The sequence below is a fragment of the Lissotriton helveticus genome, chromosome 12 (genome assembly GCF_964261635.1).
Source record: "Lissotriton helveticus chromosome 12, aLisHel1.1, whole genome shotgun sequence".
Taxonomy (NCBI): domain Eukaryota; kingdom Metazoa; phylum Chordata; class Amphibia; order Caudata; family Salamandridae; genus Lissotriton; species Lissotriton helveticus.
Genome location: NC_136073.1, coordinates 19621738 through 19642951, shown reverse-complemented (window position 1 = coordinate 19642951; position 21214 = coordinate 19621738). Strand labels below are relative to the sequence as shown.

The 21214-nt window shown below is 44.5% G+C and overlaps 1 protein-coding gene across 1 annotated transcript in view; it reads right to left on the bottom strand.

Moving 5' to 3' along the window:
• KCNN1 (potassium calcium-activated channel subfamily N member 1) overlaps positions 1-21214 on the bottom strand; it is a 391559-nt gene that overhangs the window by 71927 nt on the left and 298418 nt on the right. The window contains exons 6-7 of the mRNA XM_078669137.1: positions 20672-20782; positions 4905-5032 (exon numbers count right to left, since the gene is read on the bottom strand). Coding sequence (XP_078525263.1) covers positions 4905-5032; positions 20672-20782 — 239 coding nt within the window. The remainder of the gene's footprint in view (positions 1-4904; positions 5033-20671; positions 20783-21214) is intronic.

The following is a 21214-nucleotide window of genomic DNA, read 5'->3' as shown; positions in this document are numbered from 1 at the left end:
GTCGGAGTGTGCGGACGAGTGCTCTGCTATAGCATGAGCTATGAAGGAGTCGGAGTGTGCGGACGAGTGCTCTGCTATAACATGAGCTATGAAGGAGTCGGAGTGTGCGGACGAGTGCTCTGCTATAACGAGCTATGAAGGAGTCGGAGTGTGCGACAAGTGCTCTGCTATAACATGAGCTATGAAGGAGTCGGAGTGTGCGGACAAGTGCTCTGCTATAACGAGCTATGAAGGAGTCGGAGTGTGCGACAAGTGCTCTGCTATAACGAGCTATGAAGGAGTCGGAGTGTGCGACAAGTGCTCTGCTATAACATGAGCTATGAAGGAGTCAGAGTGTGCGGACGAGTGCTCTGCTATAACGAGCTATGAAGGAGTCGGAGTGTGCAACGAGTGCTCTGCTATAACATGAGCTATGAAGGAGTCGGAGTGTGCGGGTGAGGGCTCTACTATAACATGAGCTATGAAGGAGTCAGAGTGTGCAACGAGTGCTCTGCTATAACATGAGCTATGAAGGAGTCGGAGTGTGCAACGAGTGCTCTGCTATAACATGAGCTATGAAGGAGTCGGAGTGTGCAACGAGTGCTCTGCTATAACATGAGCTATGAAGGAGTCGGAGTGTGCAGACGAGTGCTCTGCTATAACATGAATTATAAATGAGTCGGAGTGTGCGAGCGAGTGCTCTGCTATAACATGAGCTATGAAGGAGTCGGAGTATGCGGGTGAGGGCTCTGCTATAACATGAGCTATGAAGGAATCAGAGTGTGCTGGTGAGTGCTCTGCTATAACATGAGCTATAAAGGAGCCGGAGTGTGCGACAAGTGCTTTGCTATAACATGAGCTATGAAGGAGTCGGAGTGTGCAGACGAGTGCTCTGCTATAACATGAATTATAAATGAGTCGGAGTGTGCGAGCGAGTGCTCTGCTATAACATGAGCTATGAAGGAGTCGGAGTATGCGGGTGAGGGCTCTGCTATAACATGAGCTATGAAGGAATCAGAGTGTGCTGGTGAGTGCTCTGCTATAACATGAGCTATAAAGGAGCCGGAGTGTGCGACAAGTGCTTTGCTATAACATGAGCTATAAAGGAGTCGGAGAGTGCGGGTGAGTGCTCTGCTATAACATGAGCTATGAAGGAGTCGGAGTGTACGGACGCGTGCTCTGCTATTACGAGCTATAAAGGAGTCAACGTGTGTGGGCGAGTGCTCTTCTATAACATGAGCTATAAAGTGCTGACGTCACCGAGGTTTGCGCAATGCACCGAGAAAGGAGGGCGTGTGCACATTTAGGAGCAGGGATCCAGAGTTTGCAAAGCTCGAGCTCCAAGGCCTTTGAAATCTAGTTGAAAAACCTCAATCTGTGTAAGGTGGTCAGTGGGGTACTACTCACTCGACCCCAGTGTCAGCAATTCAAAGAGCACGGCCATAGCACAAGGCTCCCCTTTTACTGAATCACAGGCTTCGGTACGCTTCATAGATGCCATGTTGTCTCTGTTTGGATAAAAGATGGTGCGTCTCTAGCAGCAGCAAATAGGAAACGAAGGAATGCCGTGGCACGAAATTCCCAGTAAGACCCTGTTTGCAATGTGAGGAGGACCAGTTAGGAAGACTACACATTAAATCAGGAAAGATATAAACAGTGTCACAAAATGAATTAATAGCGATTTAGACTGATATTACTCTTCGAAGGTCACCAGTCAAATGTATCTTCCCTCAAAGGGAGTAACTTAGAGAAGAGGCAGAGTCAACAACATAAGTCTGTTTGTAAAAGTATCAGATCCATGGTGGCCGAACGCGAATCCCACCGTCAGCGTTTTATAAAAAATTCACTTTGAGAAGGTTGCAAAGTTTTGCAAATTTTCACTTTCCAAAGCTTTGTCCGTAGGTTAGGTTTTTGCAGAAAGAAAGGTCTTTTGCAAAATAATTTTGTTGCAACTTGTTTTTTGTGTGTCTGATTTCTTCCACACAGTGTGTTTCTGCTTTTTTCCCCTGCTATATCTCGATTGCAAGATTTACTCACAATTTAAACTCTCTAATCTTTGTAAAGTTGACAGAGCTGGTGAAGAGTTAGTAAAGACCGCAGACTTTCTGAAGGAACACATTTCCAGCTTCTCAAACCTCCTAATTGCACCAGAAGACGGCTAGGGCCTGTACGGCTACAGGTTTACGGAGAAAATGTGTGGGCCGCATCAAGGATGAGAGGCTAAGGGAGTAATCTGTGCCATAGGAAAGGAATCTTTTTGGAGTAATCAATGTCATAGGAAAGGAATCTTTTTGGAGTAATCAATGTCATAGGAAAGGAATCTTTTTGGAGTAATCAATGTCATAGGAAAGGAATCTTTTTGGAGTAATCAATGTCATAGGAAAGGAATCTTTTCCAAGCAAGAAAAGTTACATAGCAAGACAGCATCCTTGCAGATGGGTTAGGGGCACCATATTTTTCAATGTCACTGGGGCGTCACACTCCAGTCTTGGACCGTCCCGTTATGAATCAATGTTTTTTAAGCTTTTGTTGAATTGTCTCACTTGAAATAATTTTTTTAATCTACAATTCCCAGAAAGCAGCAGTTTGTTTAATGAAAACCAGGGACATAAAAGAAATGTGAATCTATCAGGGAGCCACATTGTCATCCTAGAGTTGGCACTTGTGCAGATAGAACACCATCGGGGATCTTCAACAATTTGCCAAGGTGCCTCTAATGACTTTCAACGATCTCACAGAATTCTAGAGTCTCTATCGCAATGCTTGCTCTAGCCTCGACTAGTACGAACCGTATTGTATTTCATTTTGAGATTATACTTAACGTTGTCTCTAATATTGTAGGGATTGAGAGATCTAAAGCATATTGTGAGTATAATGTTGCTAATTGACTTTATAAATGGTCCGTGTAATACATTTTAGCCAATATTATTTCAACAATCTGTACTGACAATTACAGGCATTAGAAAGCATGGCTTGGTTGAAAACCTTCACAAACATTAGAGACCTCTGGCATTAGACATTATGGGCCTCGGTCATATCTCATCACGAGTTTAAATCTAACCTTTGATATGTAATCTTAAATCTAACCTAAGGTGAACTCTAACCTATTCTAAGAAAATTTGTCACATCTATAATACATGATAAATGCAAATATTTCTATATCTTAGTCTTCTATTTTTCTTCAGTAGAATATAATTGTTAGATTTTTTTATGGTGACCAATGTCTCTCTATTCCTTCAATGAATACTCTCTTCTTGGCCATTATCAGGAGTCCCGGCTTTCCTTTATATCTATGAAGCAAAGTTTCATCCTAACTATAATTTGATATCTATTTGAAGAAGGAATAGTACGTCAAGGGATAAACATGAAGAGGAACAGGAAACTTGAGAGATGTTCCCTGTTTGTCCAAAAGATTTAATAGAGTATAAAAGGGTAGCTTTCAGAACACAACACTGAAACACATATCTCTTAGCATTGTTTAAGTGCTGTGTTCCTGCTTTGTAAGTAATTAATTTGCTGTATTCTTTAGGGAAAACAAAATAATGTGTCATGCCTAATAGGAAGAGTTGGATATTCTTACCAATATCTTTTTTTTAGACACATTTTTTTTCAAATGGTACAGGGAATACAATGGAAGCTCATACTTTTAGGATTCTAGGAAGTCTGATTAATAATTTGCCCAAAAATAAAGGGGTAACAATTTAGAATTCTGGTTTTTTCCAACTTTTTAAATTTTGTTTTCTGCTGTGGCTAATATCTCACAATATTGAGACTTTCAAGATGCTTCAGACTGTTGGCCGTCAATGATGATTTCAAATCGGTGTCACAAAACACCACAAAATAACCTATCAGCCAGAGGAGGCTCTATTCTTCTTCTTTTGTGCAAATGATAAATCTGAATTTTCCAGTCCTGGCTGTAGGATCAGGGTAATACTGTAGCAAAATCTAATGAGGAGGAAGAGTGGTCATTCTATACTCTAACCTCTTGAAGTTTCGCGACTTTACTCTCCACAGAGGTCATTTTTAAATGGAGAAGGTGAACATCCTAGTGCTGACGGTCAGCATACCAACACATATTTCGCTGATATTTAAAATGGTGAATTCTGATCAGATGTTCGCTGGCAACATCGCGTTGAACCAAAATATGAGTGGATGCCTTAAATGCCAAGAGGGTCAATGACGGAGCAAGTGCCAAGCTGTACTCATGGTGTCTATTGTGGGATGTTCAGAAACACCCCAGAATATTACATAGGTTTTGCATGACTAGAAATAGCTCAGGTCGTGTTCCTTCACCATGGACAAGGAATGTTCCTACATACTCATGGGGAGAGATATTAGTGGGGGAAGGTGGGGGAACAAAAGGGGTAGCATGCTGGTAGGGAGGAAACAAAGGGAATTCAGGAGGTGTGATCTCTGCTCCGATACTTTTAAAGCCTTTAGAAACAATGGCAACTGTGATGTAGCAGAAGATTTTCGGTGCTACCCAGAATTAAAGGGAAACTAGTGCTTCTGAGAAGCTAAAACGTGGGAGGGTTGTGGGTTACTAGTGCTGTACCAGAGTCCGGCTTTTACTAGTGCAGGCTGCGCCCACCAGCACCATCAACCGCACACAATCACTATTGCTGCCATGTGTTAAAGCCAAGATTGCCCCCCTGAATTGAAAGTAAAGGATGAAAAAGCTATTAACAGGACAAGGTGAGCTACTCACACCTGACTTGGGGCGCTCTAGGACTCTGCAGGGACTGGCACATTGTGCCCACTTCCAGGAGACTTTCCCTGTAGGGGGAGAGTGGATGTCCGCCCCACTCAGGAGTCATTTCTCAGGTGAGGGGCCGGGGACAATGCAGCTTGCAGGAGTGGGGTTGGCAGGAATGAGGGGTTGAAGCAGACAGTAGGCACTGTCTATACTGAGTGGTAGCACTTACTGATGGATGGCTTGTAGGAACTTGCGCTGGTGTTTGCGCACTTTCGAGTGGTCGGTCTTCTTGACCAGCTTGGTGTGTTTGTAGATGAGCCATGTTTCCCTGAGTACATTGGCGGCAGCGTTTTTTACCTGCAGCAAAAGAACAAAAAGACAGAGAAGTTGCTTTTCACTCTCACTTCGCCATACAGTATGGTCATTCTTTTAATGGACTATAAACACAAAACAGAGCATTGATTCATGTGCTTAAAATGTGATTCAAATATCGGTCGCTCATTTCCTCTTCGCCTGCCCAGTGTATGGTCAGGCGAGGAGAAAATGGTTGAAACCCCTTTGTTCCAACTTGGGTTGCAGAGACCATAGGGAGGCGCTGCGCGTCTTATCATCTGAGACCTCGATCCCTAGTGTGATGGCTAAATATCTGGGCTGTGCCTGGCTGACTAGGACGAAGCTTTCTAGGATGACCCAAGTCCAGGCTGTGGAACTGTAGATTGCCACACTCTAATGATGTGCACTCTGTCTTTTATGATAAATTGCTTTTAAATTTACGTCTAATTTTTATATGATTAATTGTATTTATATGTATATATTAGATACTGAGGATGTACTATGCTATATATTTTTTTATATATATATACATTGTGTGAATATATCAATGAGGGGTAGTTTTCTTCCCTTTCCCCTTTTAAAATTGTTTTTATACTTTTATGATATTGTATATCGAATAAAGTTATATACACACACCGATTAAAATATCTGTTTACCTCGCGTGTGCTGGGTGGTGCCTGAATTCACCAATCACAAGTCGAGCCACTTCAAGAAGAACACTTTTTCCAATTCTAAGCCAGCTGTGCCACAGGGGGTACAGCAGCTTCCTGAATTCTGAGGTCTGATTAATGGCTACTTGATGGTGGCTGAGCTGGCATCCTCTGGACCCTGCCCCCTGGGCCTGACCAACCAAAAGGAGTAACACATCTACACCCACATTGTGTCAACGAATGGGAGACTATGTATTACTACATTGTGCCCGTGGAATGCTGCCTCGGGTGCACAGTCCCAGGCTCACTACTAGAAATGGGATGTGACAACAGGTGTAAGGCAGAAAAAAACAGGACACGTCCCATTAGTCAGCAAGAAACCCCAGTGACCTCTGGGAATGTCAACCCAAGACAGGAGAGAGTGGCATTGAAAGCTCCTGATAGGCGGAGGATATCTGGGCAAAGAGAGGGCGTCATGCCTGGAGGTGGAGGAGGAGGCAATTATTGTGTGTTCTTTCGTCTGGCTTTCCCTGGCGTTACAGACATGGCCTTGAACTGGAAGAGACAGGTGCTGCGAGCATTTTAAGCAGAGGCGCTTTATTTCAGCATGAGAGCAGTGCCTGGTTAGAAATCAAGGGGTACAAAAGGGGGTGGTGATGGACGGAGCATCTGAACTAATCAAACACTCCCCCCCAGTCAACTGATCTGGGTTTAATCCATCACCGTTCTTTAGCTCACTCTGCCACCCCAGTTCAGACATGGCTATATGCAAATCAGTCTGACCCTGTGCCTCATGGGAACAGTCCAGCCCGAACTGCCAAGCCATGCCTTCCCTGGACCGGAAACAAGCTTCTGAGGACCGGTCTCTGGCATTAGAAATCAAGTCCTTTCAGTGGGGGCAGAACAGGCCTGGCCCCTCTCAGGGGGGGCATGCTGGCTTTACATTCAATGTGGACCGCACCCCTAAACACTGCCCGACATACTAAGGGCCAGAAAGCCCTCGTGCCTGCTTGGACAGCGCTGCATTCGCATTCTGAAAAAGCACACCACGGGGTAGAGGCATTTTGGAATACGTAAAGTAACGTTGCTGTGGTACTGTGTTACAAAGTCCTACATGCCTGTGTGAATTAGACTTCTGTGGTCTTAGTCCCATGCATGAACAAAGGTCTGCAAAGCACTTAGCAAACTTTGTGGTGGGGCACATCCATCCTACTTCCGTTGTTTATTTAATTTTTATGGAGTTTTACATAGTGCTGGCATTGCTCGAACGCTTGAGTGTGCTGTACAAAGAAAGTCCAAGGTAACACGGAAATATAATAATTCACATAAGCTTTGCTATGGTAGCAGTAAGTGACAATAGAATACATGAAGTACAAGAAACCAAGGAAGATATAGCAAACAATGAAACACATGAAAGAGTGAACAGACCACAGCAATGACCAGAAAGAGCAACAGGCAAAACCCCAGAGGAAGATAATAAAGGCAAAAGCTGTAAAATGTACTGTAAATAGAAAGAAAGGCACAGTCCATTAGGCAGCAAGAAAACCCGGGAAACATCCTTTACGACTCAACTTTTACCACGCAGTACCTTTACAATGCAGGATTTACAACGCAAGTCATTACAACGACTTGCACTGGAGGGCGCTGTAGGATAGGTAATAGTTTAATTTACTATCCAAAACCTTCCCTACTATCCACGGGGACTGGAGTTGGAATAGTAAATTAAAATATTCACTATCCAGCGCCCCCGATGCAAGTCGTTGTAACAACTTGCGTTGTAAAACCTGCGTTGTAAAGGCATGCGTAGTAAAAGCATGCGTTGTAACAACATACATCCAGAAAACCCGGGTGTCTCTGGAAAAGATAGCAGCAAAGGATGTAAACCCAAGACAGGAGACTGTTGGGCAACATCGATAATCCAGGTTGGGGTACGGGAGGTGCATGTCAGGAGGCGGCAATTGTAGGGCGTGTGAGGGGCTAGAAGTCGGGGAGAGACATGTCTAGCCAGCTCTCGTTACAATAGGGAGCCAATGGAGAGTCAGAAGTGTGGGTGAAATGTGGTCATGTCTTTGGGGACCAGACAAGAGGCTGCATTCAGCGTGTGTCGCTGGTTTCAAAAGAGTGAGATGTGCTTTGGAAAGTCTGTCCGGAGAGAGTTGCCATGGACAGATCTCGACCGCTCCAGCAATTGGACAAGACCCTTCAGATCTGGCTGGGGAACAAATGGCTGAATCCACCCAAGACGTCACAGCTGAAAGGATGCATTTCAGGACTTTGTGTTGATTTGTGTTCCAAGATTGGCTTTTGCCAATAATGACGCCCAAGGGTTTGGTGTACTAGTCAATAATGGTCAGCGTACAGTCAGCCACTCCATAGTCTAGGGCAAGAACTAGAAGTGCTGACTCGGAAGACTAGAAACAAAGCAACTCGTGTTTTTTTGTTGGAATGAAGTTGTCAATGGCCGGCTTTCATCTACTCTTGAACACATAACGGATTTGGACTGAGATGCGAGACCTCTTTAGAGTAGTGTTCGTAAGATACCCCTGTGTATCATACACATTGGTGGACCAGGATTCCAGAGTTTGTTGGTAAAACTCCAAGTTGTTCAACATGCAAGTTAGAGGGAGCAGGGGCTGTAACAGAGGCCAGGGTCCTCCTGAGTTAAGTCCCTGAGATAATTTGTGAGAAAGGAGTCCATTTGGATCTGTTGCGGCAGTAGGTCAAATAATAAGTGAACTATTCTAGAACTGCTCCGTCTCCGCCTATCCTTCCCAAGGGTTTCAGGTGGAACAAACCGTCATCTGATGTACGCGGTGCCCAAAGCCACCGTCTGTTGGCTGCTGGCGTATGCTCAGTCAGTGTGTCATGGGCTCCCGTGCAAGGAAGTAACCAGACCCCCTGGAATGAAACGATGCAATAATCAGCGTTCAGTGGGCCGGTCAGGACTCTGGGTCGCAGTGCCTCTATACCTGCTGCACCAGTGGAAACTACACCTGTGGTTGCTGATTTAAGCTGCCAACTAACCCAGAGCAAGGACAGGCATCTGAGCCCTCGGTCAAATCAATTTGGAATAGGATGTGGCATAAGCACCAGAACTGTTGACTTTCTGTGTCGGCTCAACATGCAATGATTCTGGGCAAATCACGTAATCTCTCCATGCCTAAAACAACATTTTAATAAAATGAATGTGTAATGTAACCGGTGCTCATGTAAAACGCTCCAACACCTTGGGGTCGAGTTTGCGCTATATGGAACTGCAAAAAAAAAAATATATATATATATATATCCAGGGGCAGATTTACGAGCCCCTTGCGTCACTTTTGCGTCACTTTTCCCATGTTAAAAGTGGCGCAAAAGTGGCGCAAGGGGCTCGTAAATCTGCCCCCCAGTGTCTAAGGGTGGAAAAAGGAAGATGGTTCTGAAGTTTACTTGCAAGACCAATCAGGAAGCAATATAGGTGGTGGAGGAGGGGCGGGGGGAGGTGCAAGCTGTGCCTTACACTTCTGGAGCATTCACACGAACGCCCAGTCAATTCAACTCTTCATTTTGTGAGATATAGTGATACCGTGGGGCCAGCGCGTCCTTTAGTGGCAATTGGTAGAGCATCAGAGCAGGCTTTCTAGTCTGTAAGAATTAATGAGCTCGGGAATTCCGGCAAATGACCTCCAGACAGCAAGTGTTCCTGTTTCTGACAGCTCAGGTTAGTCGACAACACACTTTGCCCCTCCCTTGGAGGAATGAAAGATTCAAAGCCTCTTAGAAGAATACATTCTATAACAAGACTGGAACAGCAGGTGGGCACAGCTCACACATTTTTGTAGTTAAATTCGCACACCTTTTAGGTCTTGCCTAAACCTATCGTGGGCTATACCAAAAACTTACAGTGGACTTTGACCCAACCCGTTGCTTGTTATTGGTTGCTTCAGTTCTCAATGCTCTTTGCTTGCTATTTATTTGCTGGCTTTACTTGTCGGTCTTATTTTTGCCACTCCCTTTCTTCTGTTTTTCCCGCCCCGGCAAATAGTCTCTTCACCATCCTTTTGATTGGATGTCTTGTATCCTTGAATTGATTGCTCAACTTGAGTGCTCCACTTTTTTTCTTTTTCATCAATCTCTACATGAGAGTGCAGGTGTTTTCTAGCTTTGTCTTGTGTGCTTCTTCCCTCCACCAAATACTCTCCCCCCTGCAGCCTCCTTGTTGCACCCCATCCTCCCCAGAAGCTCCTCCATAGTTTTAGCTGAGTTTATTATGTTTTTTGGGCCTCAGCTGCCAAGCCTCAAGCACTACTGCTTAATTTGAGCAGGTGGTTTCCGGAGATCAGCACCAGCACTTAATTGTCAACACCAGCACTTGTGACAGTCAGCCACAAGATGGCACTCTCCCTAATTTAGAGATTACCATAACAACATTTAATTATTAAAGCAATATACATAAAAAAATCACTAGTACCTGGCGCCTAACCCATTCTTATAACTTTGGGGGCCTGAAATAGTCCGAATCCTCACACCTGTAGAAGTGTGATGGTTAGTAGTGGTGTTGTAACTATCATTGGCAACGCTGGCAGGGGCACTGGGTGGTGCATCTGCAATGTCCTCCTGACAAGAGCCCTGGCACTTATTTTTTTGTTACAAATTAAGCACAGCAAACGCCTCTGTTGCTCTTTTGCACCCAAACACTCCTCATCTGCCCCGTCCACAATCTAACACACCCACTCCTCTGTTGCCTCACTCAACACTCCATAGTCCTTCTGTTTTTAGGTCGAGCATTCGAGACCTCTGGTATATAATGTAGGCTCTGGAGATCAGTCCTTGGACTTGTCTGCTTCCGCTTAGGGACTTTTTTTCTGTTCAACTGCCTCTATTTAACTGTCTTGATAGAAAATGACCAGTAGAGGTCAGTAAAATACCAGAATTGCTTTCTGCTGAGGGACATTCTCTTTTTTAATTTTTCTGGCAACTGCCTCTATTTAACTTTCTTGATAGAAACAACCAGCAGAGGCCAGCAAAATACCAGAATCACTTTAGCATTCCTTAAATTCCAGTCCATAGAAATTGTCTTCCGCAATCACCCATTGACAATAATGTTTTTTTCAAATCTTGTATTTTCAGTGATATGACCACCGAAGGCCCTCATTATATAGTAAAAATAGAGCTGAAAGGCAATATTTCTCTCCATGTGTTCCCATGCCTGCCGTGTCACGCAGTTTGGTGCTTATCCAGTATTGGGGTATCTTTCATAAATTCACGTGCCTGAATCATTTCCCGTCGCTAAGATGGGAGTCCCACGGTAAAAGACAAAAGTGGTGCCATAGGTAAAAAATAGGCCAAAAGAGGCCAAAGGCTATATCTAAGTAGCCTATCTACGTCCTTAGAGGAAAAGGATCAAAAGTCAGCTCCAACCAATCAGCTACCAGCATCCTCTAGAGCAGTTCTCCTCAGATTTTCACCGCACATCGTGTGGAAGAGAGTCTCCCTGAGTGCTTCTCAGTTTTCTGTTCTTCAGCTCTTCAAGCAAGTATGTCGGACAAAAAGGGCCTTTTCAGCTCCTGCAGGACCTGTGGGAAGAAGAGGGTCCATGTAGATGATCTTCATAACGATTGTCTTTATTGCCTCTACCCCAAACATGAGGCTAAAGACTGTAAAATCTGCCGTACCTTTCCCAGCAAGACTCTAAGGGACAGAGAGGCAAGATTATTTTTATGGCTCAAGTCTTCTAAGGAACCTCCCCCTTCGGCAGAGGAAGAGGACCGAGCTTCCACATCTACTAAGAGGCCAGATCTCCAGAAAGCTCCTCAGGTGAAGGAAGGAAACATCTTAAAACTTCTCAGGATAAACCTATTCATAAAGAGAGGATTTCTAAACATTCCTCTGAGCCAAAGTCGTCTCCGCCCTCTACACCACTCACAGAGCGTCCAAGATCTTCTTCTACTGACTCTGTAAGTAGAAAAAATTTCAAAAAATCTGTTTCGATGACGACTGTTCTTGCATCGTCGATGATATGTGTTACATCGTCGACGCCATCGTCGACGGCAACTGTCACAACAACGGCTATTTTTTCTCCTATCTCATTGACGAGGATCACTATTACGACGAGATCACCGTCGAAGTCCATCGATGACCATTGTCGACGAAGAAGCCATAGACGAAGATACCGTTGCCGAAGATACTGCCAAAGGCAGAGCCATTGACGACGGCACCACCGACGACGAGCCCGCAGACTATGTCATCGATGAGATGAGGGCGCCTGTTATCGTACCACCGTCGATGACAGGACCATCGATGATGGACATTCCTACCATACTTTTTCTGCACCATTGATGTCCCAGTCGATGAGAGTTTCTCAATTAAAGACACTTCAGAGGCCTTTTCAACAGCCTTTTTAGGACTATAGTAAAGTCTCTTCTCTACTGCCATCCCATCTTTTAGAGGGTTTCATAGAAGATGAGGATTATGAGGATGATGAGAGTCCATACAGAGTAGCTCATAGTCCATCTGAGCTCAATATCAAATGTCAAGACATTGAGGATGATGATGATAATTACCAGGAGGAACATTATTATCACGAGCAATATATGGCTCCACGTCATGCCTACTAGTTCCATCACAGACAAAAATTTTGCCAGAGGGAAATGGCTCATCTTCCCCCAGAACTTATTCAAGATCTGCAGGCTGTGTTGGCAGATTATCGTCAAAGATTTCCTCCTCAACAAATTCCGACAGAGAAGCCACTTCCTCAAGTAGAGGTTCTTGCTCCCGTACAAGAACTTACTTTACCTAGTACACCGGCTCCTGCACAGGGTCCACCTGACACTGGACACCAGGACACTTCCTCTGCGGATGAATAAGTTGAGGAAGGCGAATTACCTAATCATACAAATGCTCCGGATCCATGGGATGATCACATAATTCAGACATCATCTCTGCCTCCGCATTTACCTTCTGATTCTCCTCCTGAAGAGATTGGAGGATTTCATAATTTGATGCAGAGAGCAGCAACTAGGTTCCAACTACCTATTACTGTCAAGCAAACAGACTGTTTTTTACATGATTTTAAGGAGGACACTAGAACAATTATACGCTCTATTTCAATTATTGATTAAATCTGGCAGGAGGGCGTAAAAACATAAAGATGCCAGCATCCATACCGATGGTGCTACCTCGTGTAGACAAAAAATACCGCTGGCCAGAGGACAGTCCATATTGCCTTGTAGGTCACCGAGGCCAGATTTAGTCATTTCTCAGGCCACACAAAGGCGTTCAAAAAACCCTGCAACATCTATTACCACTCCTCCAGACAGAGAGGGACGTTGTATGGACCTCATGGGGAAGACATTCTCTTCTAAGGCGGCGGCTATTAGAGAAGCTAATGCTTTGACAATCATTGCCCGTTATGACCATCAAATGTGGTCAGATATGGCCGGATTGATAGATCTCAACCCAGAGGAACAAACACAGGAGGCCCCGAAGATTTTATTAGGAGGTGAACGAGCTGCCTCCGAAACAATTGATTGTGTGTTATACATCGTCAAACACGAGCTTTTGGCAATTACCTGGACCAGCAGTTCTTCAATGCCAGGGGTGGCTTAAAGCTACTACCTTCAGACCTCAGGTTCAGACTAAGATCCTGGACATGGCGTACGAGGGGGATTCACTGTTCGGGAAACATACTGATTACGCTCTTTTGTATTGAACAATGACACAGACACTGCAAAGTCTCTGGGCGCTCTGCAAAAGAAGGCGTGTACCTTTCAGAGGAGCCAGAGGGCGAGGCTTCACTACATACCGGAGCGGCTATCAGGCGAATCAACAGTACCGTCAATACCAGCCTCATTATTGCCAAAATTACAATCAGTCGTCATACCGCCAATCATCGAAGGCTAGTTTCTCTCGCCAGTGCGGCCATAAGCGAACACAGCAACAAGGCCGTGACTCTGCCAGAAAACAATGAGCTTTGCAGGGTGCCAGTCCACATTCCTACCCTACCGGTGGAGAAAATGTCTGCTTATGCACAGCAGTGGCACGAGATCACTTCAGACCGCTGGGTGCTGTACCTAGTCACCAAAGGTCACACACAGGAATTTGTCCAGAAACCACCTACTACTCCGCCCAGGGGTCCCCCTCCCCCTCGTCCTCACTTATTGCGCAAAGAAGTCTTGATCATGCTCCTCAAGGAAGCAATAGAAGATGTACCATCCATGCAGAAAGGAACAGGTTTCTATTCTAATTTCTTCCTAATCAGAAAGAAGTCAGGAGAATGGCGACCAATTCTGGACCTCCGTAAACTCAACAAGTTTCTCAAGAAACAAATATTCTGGATGGTAACGCTTTCCAATATTCTGGGATGCTTAAACGAAGGGGATTTCATGACATCTCTGGACATGGAAGACGCGTACTTTCATATCCATATCCATTCAAAACATCTATGATTTACAGTGGCTGTCACCCACTATCAATTCAAGGTGCTCCCATTTGGCCTAAAATCAGCGCCACAAATTTTCACCAAGTGCTTAGCACCAGTAGCAGCAACTTTACGATCCCGAGGGATCCAAGTTTTTCCATACCTCGACGATTGGCTGCTCAAGGCTCCGTTGGAACAGGAAGCCAATCTTGCTACAACAACTTGTCTCCATCTATTCAAAACGCTGGGACTCATTTTGAACAAGGGAAAATTGAATTTGCTTCCAACTCAGGTCATTTAGTTCCTAGGGGAATCCCTGGACACCGTTCAGTGCAAAGCATTCTTGTCTCAAGACCGTTAGGTGCGCCTTCACAAATTAGCAACAGCCATTGCAAAAAGAAAGTCAGTTTTTGTCTGAACATTTAAATCACTCCTAGGGATGTGCTCTTCAGCAATCAACCTAGTCCCTTTGGCACGGCTCAGGATGAGACCTCTTCAAGAGGAATTACAGAAATAATGGCAACAAGCATTGGGTTCTTTCGAGGATGTTATCCGAATAACTGCACGAATGGTGGACGCCCTCCGTTGGTGATCCCAAACAGCAAATCTTGCCCACGGTCTCACCTTTCTTCATCTTTACAACAGACGCATCCATGGAAGGATGGGGAGGTCATCTGCAAGATTTGCAGATCCAGGGAAAGTGGTCTCAAATACAAAAACAACACCACATCAACAGTTTGGAACTCCGAGCCATATTTTTGTCTCTTCAGGTTTTCCTTCCAAGGATAGCAGGTTATTCAGTGCTGGTGCGTACCAACAATACGACCAGCATGTACTACATAAACAAACAAGGGGTAACAAAGTCTGTGGCGCTTTCACAAGAAGCGCAGGAGTTGTGGGAATGGACAACGTTCCACAGCATATCCGTGAAGGCCGATCATGTCAGGGGTCTGCACAATACCCTGGCAGATTCACTAAGCAGGTCTCAATCCGGCTGCCACAAGTGGGAGTTAGAACAAACTCAGGTGAACAAAATCTTTCAGACATGGGCCAAACCTGCTCTGGATCTGTTCGCATAGCAGGAGAACAAAAAATGCCAATATTATGCCAGCAGGTTCCCTCAACCGGGGTCAAGAGGGAATGCCCTTTCAATGAGATTGTCCGGGATCTATGCCTAAGCATTTCCCCCCATTCCATTAATCCCCAGGGTGCTCAGCAAGATGAAACTGGAGGGCTGCGACCTAATTCTGATTGCACCCAGTTGGCCCAGACAATATTGGTTCCAGGAGCTTCTTCTGTTATGACAAGACAGACCCATTCGCCTTCATCCAACAATGAAGATGTTATCACGGAACAAGGGTCAGGTAGTCCATCCTGATACACAATCCCTGCACTTGCACGCATGGCTCCTGAATTCTAAGAATTCAAAGATCTAAATATTTCACAGGACTGTGGAGATATACTGTCTTAATCCCATGCCGAAAGCACTATAAAAACATATCTTTTAAAATGGAAAAGATTCTGTTGTTGGTGTGAAACCAATAAAGTTCATCCAATTCAAGCCCCTGCTGAACAGATTCTACCTTACTTGCTCTCACTGGCCAAGTCTGGACCCACTTTTTCGTCAGTCAAGGCTCACCTGGCTGCTCTTTCCAGATATAGGAAATCTCCGCAGCTTCCTTCTTTATGTTCATCTAATCTTATAAAACAATTCTTGAGAGGACTTTTTTGCACTTTTTCTCCAGTACATGCCCATCCTTCAGAGTGGGGACTAATGTGGTTTTAGCACTACTAATGAGATGACCATTTGAACCGGTACATAAAGCGGAACTCAAATTCCTTACATGGAAAGTATCCCTCTTGCTGGCTCTTACTCCAGCAAAAAGGGTCAGTGAGATTCAGGCTTTTACGATCATGGAACCCTTCTTACGCTTTACACAAGTCTACATAATTCTTCGGACGAATCCTAAGTTCATTCCAAAGGTTCCCACGCAGTTTCTCTTGAATGAACCTATAATGTAACAAACTTTCTTTCCAAATCCATCTGGTCCGGTTTAAAGGGCTTTCCATTGAATGAATGAATTAATGAATGTGGTCTTATAGAGCGCAAACTTAGCCCAAGGGCATCAAGGGGCTAGAACGGTGCATCCAAGACAAAGACAATAGGGGCAAGCTTACAGGTATGCCTCAGAGAAAAGCCAGGTTTTTAAGGCCTTGCAAAACAAAAGAAGTGAGGGCTGCCCTGAGAGCTCTAAAGGGAGGGAATTCCACAGCTTAGGCGCTCTGCCACCCCATTTAGCCTTTAAAAACCTAGGGACAGCGAGGAGATTTTTGTTAGAGGATCGAAGAGATCTGCTAGGAGTATAATAATGAACCAGTGACTTGATGCCATCCGGACCGGCGTCATAGAAGGCTTCATGAGTCAGACAAAGGATCTTAAACATGATCCTACGGTCCATTGGAAGCCAATGCAAGCTCTTGAGTGCAGCCGAGGCCGAGCTGTATCTAGGAAGATTCAACACCATCCTCACTGCAGCATTCTGGACCATTTGAAGTCGATGGATGAGTCTCTTGTTATTGCCCATATAGAGGGCATTACAATAGTCCAGTCTAGAAGATACTAAGGCCAAGGTGGCCTGCTTGCGAGAGTCTGGGGAGAGATAGTGGGAGATCTTTCTGAGGATCTTAATGATCCCGAAACAGGTGGACATTCGTTGGATGTAAAAAGGTGTTTGAAATGTTATTTACAAAAGATATCGGAAAGACGGATCAACTGTTAGAAGCCTACGGTCAAGGAAAGCAGAAAACCGCAGTAACAAAAGACACAATAGCCAGATGGGTTCATTCAATTCTGCCACGAAAAAGCCAATAAACCTCTCACGGGGAAGGCTAAAGCACGCTCCACCAGAACTATTGCTGCATCTACAGCTTTGTTTGCTGGAGTTACACTAGACAAAATATGCCGTGCTGCGACATGGAAGAATGCCCACATGTTCACAAGACACTACTGCCTCCAATCTGCACAAAGTGAGGATGCAGCGGTTGGAGAAGCTGTGTTACAACATCTTTTTCACTAAAGGTCAGATTCTTTACATTTCTTTAAGGCTTGTCTATTATTAATTTTCTTTACTGTTATATTGCTTGCAGTGTTTATCCTCCTATGTTTCTCAATGTATTCATTTATTATGCGGATATCCGCTACCTCTTTTATATGATTATTGCATTTATGCTTTGTTATTACAATATTTCAAGGTTATGGATATCAATTGGTAGTTTGAGAATACTTGTCTCCCACTATTCGCAAACGACAGTACAACTGGAGTACTGCTTGTATATTCTGATTCAGGCATGTGAATCTATGAAAGATACCCCAATACTGGATAAGAAAACAAGATACTTACCTGTAACTACAGTTATCCAGTAGTGGTATCTTTCATAGATTCACATGCACCCACCCTCCTCCCCGTGGAATCAGTTCTCAGTGATTTTGGGAATATTTACTTCCCACTTGTGCTGGAAAATCTGAGGAGAACTGCTTCTGTTGGGAGTGTTCTAGAGGGTGCTGGTAGCTGATTGGTTGGAGCTGAGTTTTGGTCCTTTCCTTATAAGGATGTAGATAGGCTACTAAGATATAGCCTTTGGCCTCTTTTGGCCTAATAATTACCTATGGCACTACTTTTGTATTTTACCGTGGGACTCCCATCTCGGCGACTGGGAATGATTCAGGCATTTGAATCTATGAAAGATACCAATACTGGATATCTGTATGTACAGGTAAGTAACTTGTTTTCTTACTTTCCCTCCACGTTAAAGAACAGTAGGTGTTCAGCACCCAGGCTAATGTGCTGCATAGCTAAATGCATTAAGGTCCCAAATTAGAGACCGATTGCATTGCAAATGCTTGTTTTCATTTTTTGTTTGACGGCTTGCGAGCAAATTGCAGCGAGGCACTCTGCCTACCAAGGAGCCCTTCTGGTCTAGACAAACTTCATTTTTATTATTTATCTATCTTGTACCAGTAAATAAAAGAAAATTGTGCCTATGTAATTTCTTAGGGATGTGCTTTTGTAGGGATATAGGCACGTGGTTGCATTGCCTACGAAATGACGTGCCCACCAGCACCGGCCACAGAATCACACCTTTTTTATCTTTTCCAGTGCTGCACAGCATCAGCAAAAAAGTGTTCTGCTGATGCTGCACATCACTGACAAACACTATTGAAAAGTCAATACTTCCAAATGGTGAGACCCTTTGCTTTGTAAATGCTTGTTACTTTTTATTTTTACTATGAATAGATTAAAGCTGCCTGTGTTTCAGAATCTTAAATATTGTCTTCTTTTCTCATTCCATTTGGGATTTTAACCTCTTATCAGCTTTCTGAAGTTGAATGATTTCCTTCTGCAAATAGTCCTCACTATGTGTGTGTAGTTTTACTGAGTAACAGAAAAAAATGTATATTTAGGAAAATCAAAGTGGTTGAAAATATTTTGTGCTTCTTTAACTTGAGGACTGTGGTGAGCTTGAGGTAAAATGGAAAAATGAAGCAGAAAGAAAGGTAGATGAAGGAGACTACTGTGGCATGAAAACATGAAGTATGCAAAGACTGGAGAGGGAGAGAAAAGGAAAGAGAGAGGTTAGAGGAACAGAGAGAGGTAGACAGAGAGAGAGAGAGAGAGAGAGAGAGAGAGAGAGAGAGAGAGAGAGAGAGAGAGAGACGTGAAAGAGGGAACAAGCGGAGATGGGCAGAGAAAGAGGTGAAAAGGGAAAGAGAGGGGGAAGGAAGGAGAGAAAGCATACGTTATAGAGAAGTTAGAGATGGAGAGTGAAAATGGCAAAGTAGAGAAAGGAAGAGAAGTGAGGGACAGAGGGAGACAAAGAGAGTGGAATAGAAGGAGAGAGTAGCGAGACAGGGATGTATGGGGTCACAGACAAACTAGGAGAGAGGAGTGAAAAAGTCAGAGAATGTGGGGGATGAATAGAAAGAAGGCAGGTAGAAGCAAAAAGAAAACAAGAAAGAGATGAGAAGACAAAGATAGGCAAAGGAGAGAAATCAGGAATAAGAGGGTGAGAGAGACAGTGAAACAGAAAAAGAAAGGGGCAGAGAGGAGCCTAAATGGAACAATTCATTAAGAGAGTGTGTATTGAAAAGAAAGAAAACAGAATGAGTCAATCAAAGAAACAAATATAGAGCTGGATGGGCCGAGATAACACAGGAGAGAGGCAGAAAGAACTTCCTGGTTCTGGTCTTTGTAACTGATCTATGGGTAGACCTCTGGGAAGACGGGGTAGAGCGGGGTGCCACTGTCTTCACGGGCCTGGAAACGAGGGATGGCAAGCAGATTTGGCTCTAAGAAATAACGCTAAATGCAACAGAACATGAATAGCGAGCGGGAGCAGCCGCTCATGCTGGCTAAATTTGCTCTTGGGGGATTTTACCTCACCTTACTCCCAGCATTTAGCTCTATTTTAGTAAGGCAAAATGCACCTTTGCGCTTGCTAAATGCGCTCTCGCTGTAGGATTCCCTCCCCCAAATTACTCTTAATTATGCAAGCAGGGATAATTGTGTTATTAACCCTTTGCATGCTGGTGACGAACCCCAGCCGTCACGCTCCGCGGTGCTCGTGTGCGGATGACGGCTGGGGTTCGTCACGGTCCCGCCCTGTTCGTTTGTTTACCGCACAGCGGCGAAAACGGGCCAGCAGCGAAGGGGTTAAAGGTAATTCTGTGTCGAAAAAGTAACATGGAATTACCAAAATTACGTTGATTACTCGGGCATAATTGAACTTCCGTCCAGGTCTAGTTATCGCCATAGCGCTCATTTTACGCCTGCACGATCTGTGATACAAAAGAGATAGCATAAGCTTCTGTCAGACTTTCTGTAGTGCCAACGTGCCCAGTAGGTGCAAAAAGTGAGCACAAACGCCCTTTGTGCCCCCTAGGCACTTTGTGTAAACCAGCTTCTATGTATCACTGTTACAGCACTATCAATCCATTTCACCCCTACAGCAGGGGGAACATCCTTTACAACGCGGATGTTACCCCGCAGTGCAGTTACGACGCGTCTTTTACAACGCAAGTCGTTACTACGACTTGCGCTGGATGGCGCTGTGGGATAAGGAATCTTGTAATTTTATATTCCAACACCTTCCCTACTGTTACGGGGACTGGTGTTGGAATATAAAAGTATAAGATTCCGAAATCCGCACCCTCCAACGCAAGTCGTTGTAACGACTTGCGTTGTAAAATCTGCGATGTAAAGTACCGCGTTGAAAACAACCACGTTGTACTGACATACATCTCTACAGCAGAGACACTGTAGAGGCCCTTGTGGAAAAGAAGAAAACTGCTGGACGTATCCAACCATAAGATAATACTGCACTTAGAGTGGCCACTGAGAGTTGCTTTTGGACCATTATCTGCAAGTTGCATGTGTGACAGTCACAGACACTACAGTGACATCCTGTGGCTCAAAGCTACAATGGAGCGGCCTTCCAGACCGTAGGAAGTCAGATAATCGGACCAATAGTGTATTTCTGACACACCTGTACATCTCCTCTCAACCATCCTCCGGGAACCCAACATCTATCTTCCTCCCACCTACCCAACATCCTTACCCGCTTGGTTAGCTGTGTATCCATCATGAAATTGTGAACATGTTTTTCGGCTTTGGTCAGCTCCAACTTCCTGGCAACGACAGCCACCACGAGAGCCGTGCACCCGGCACCCTGTGGCAAAGCAAAAACAAAATGCATTGGACAGTGATGTTTGAGGAAGTATATGCAGAGCAAACCAATCAGAAACATTCACCGGTTCTCAATAACTGCATTAGGGTGAGTCAGGAAGGACCAGAGAACATCATGGTGTTGCAACCGCAGGAATGGGACACAGGTCGTTTTCTATGATCTGTTCCTTCCTTTCCTGCTAGCGGAGGCCTAAAAAGGGAAATTGAAACCTACATGGACTCCCAAAGATGCGAAAAATAGACTAAATCAGGGACTTTGGAAATATGGCTGGAGCTCAAATCAAGAAATTTGGACCTGTGAGAGAGGATCAAATTGCTGAAAGGAAAGCAAATGGATATGGGTCAAACCAAGAAAATGGGGAATATGAATTGAGCTTGAATAGTTACATCTAATGTGAAGTTGTGAGTGACATGA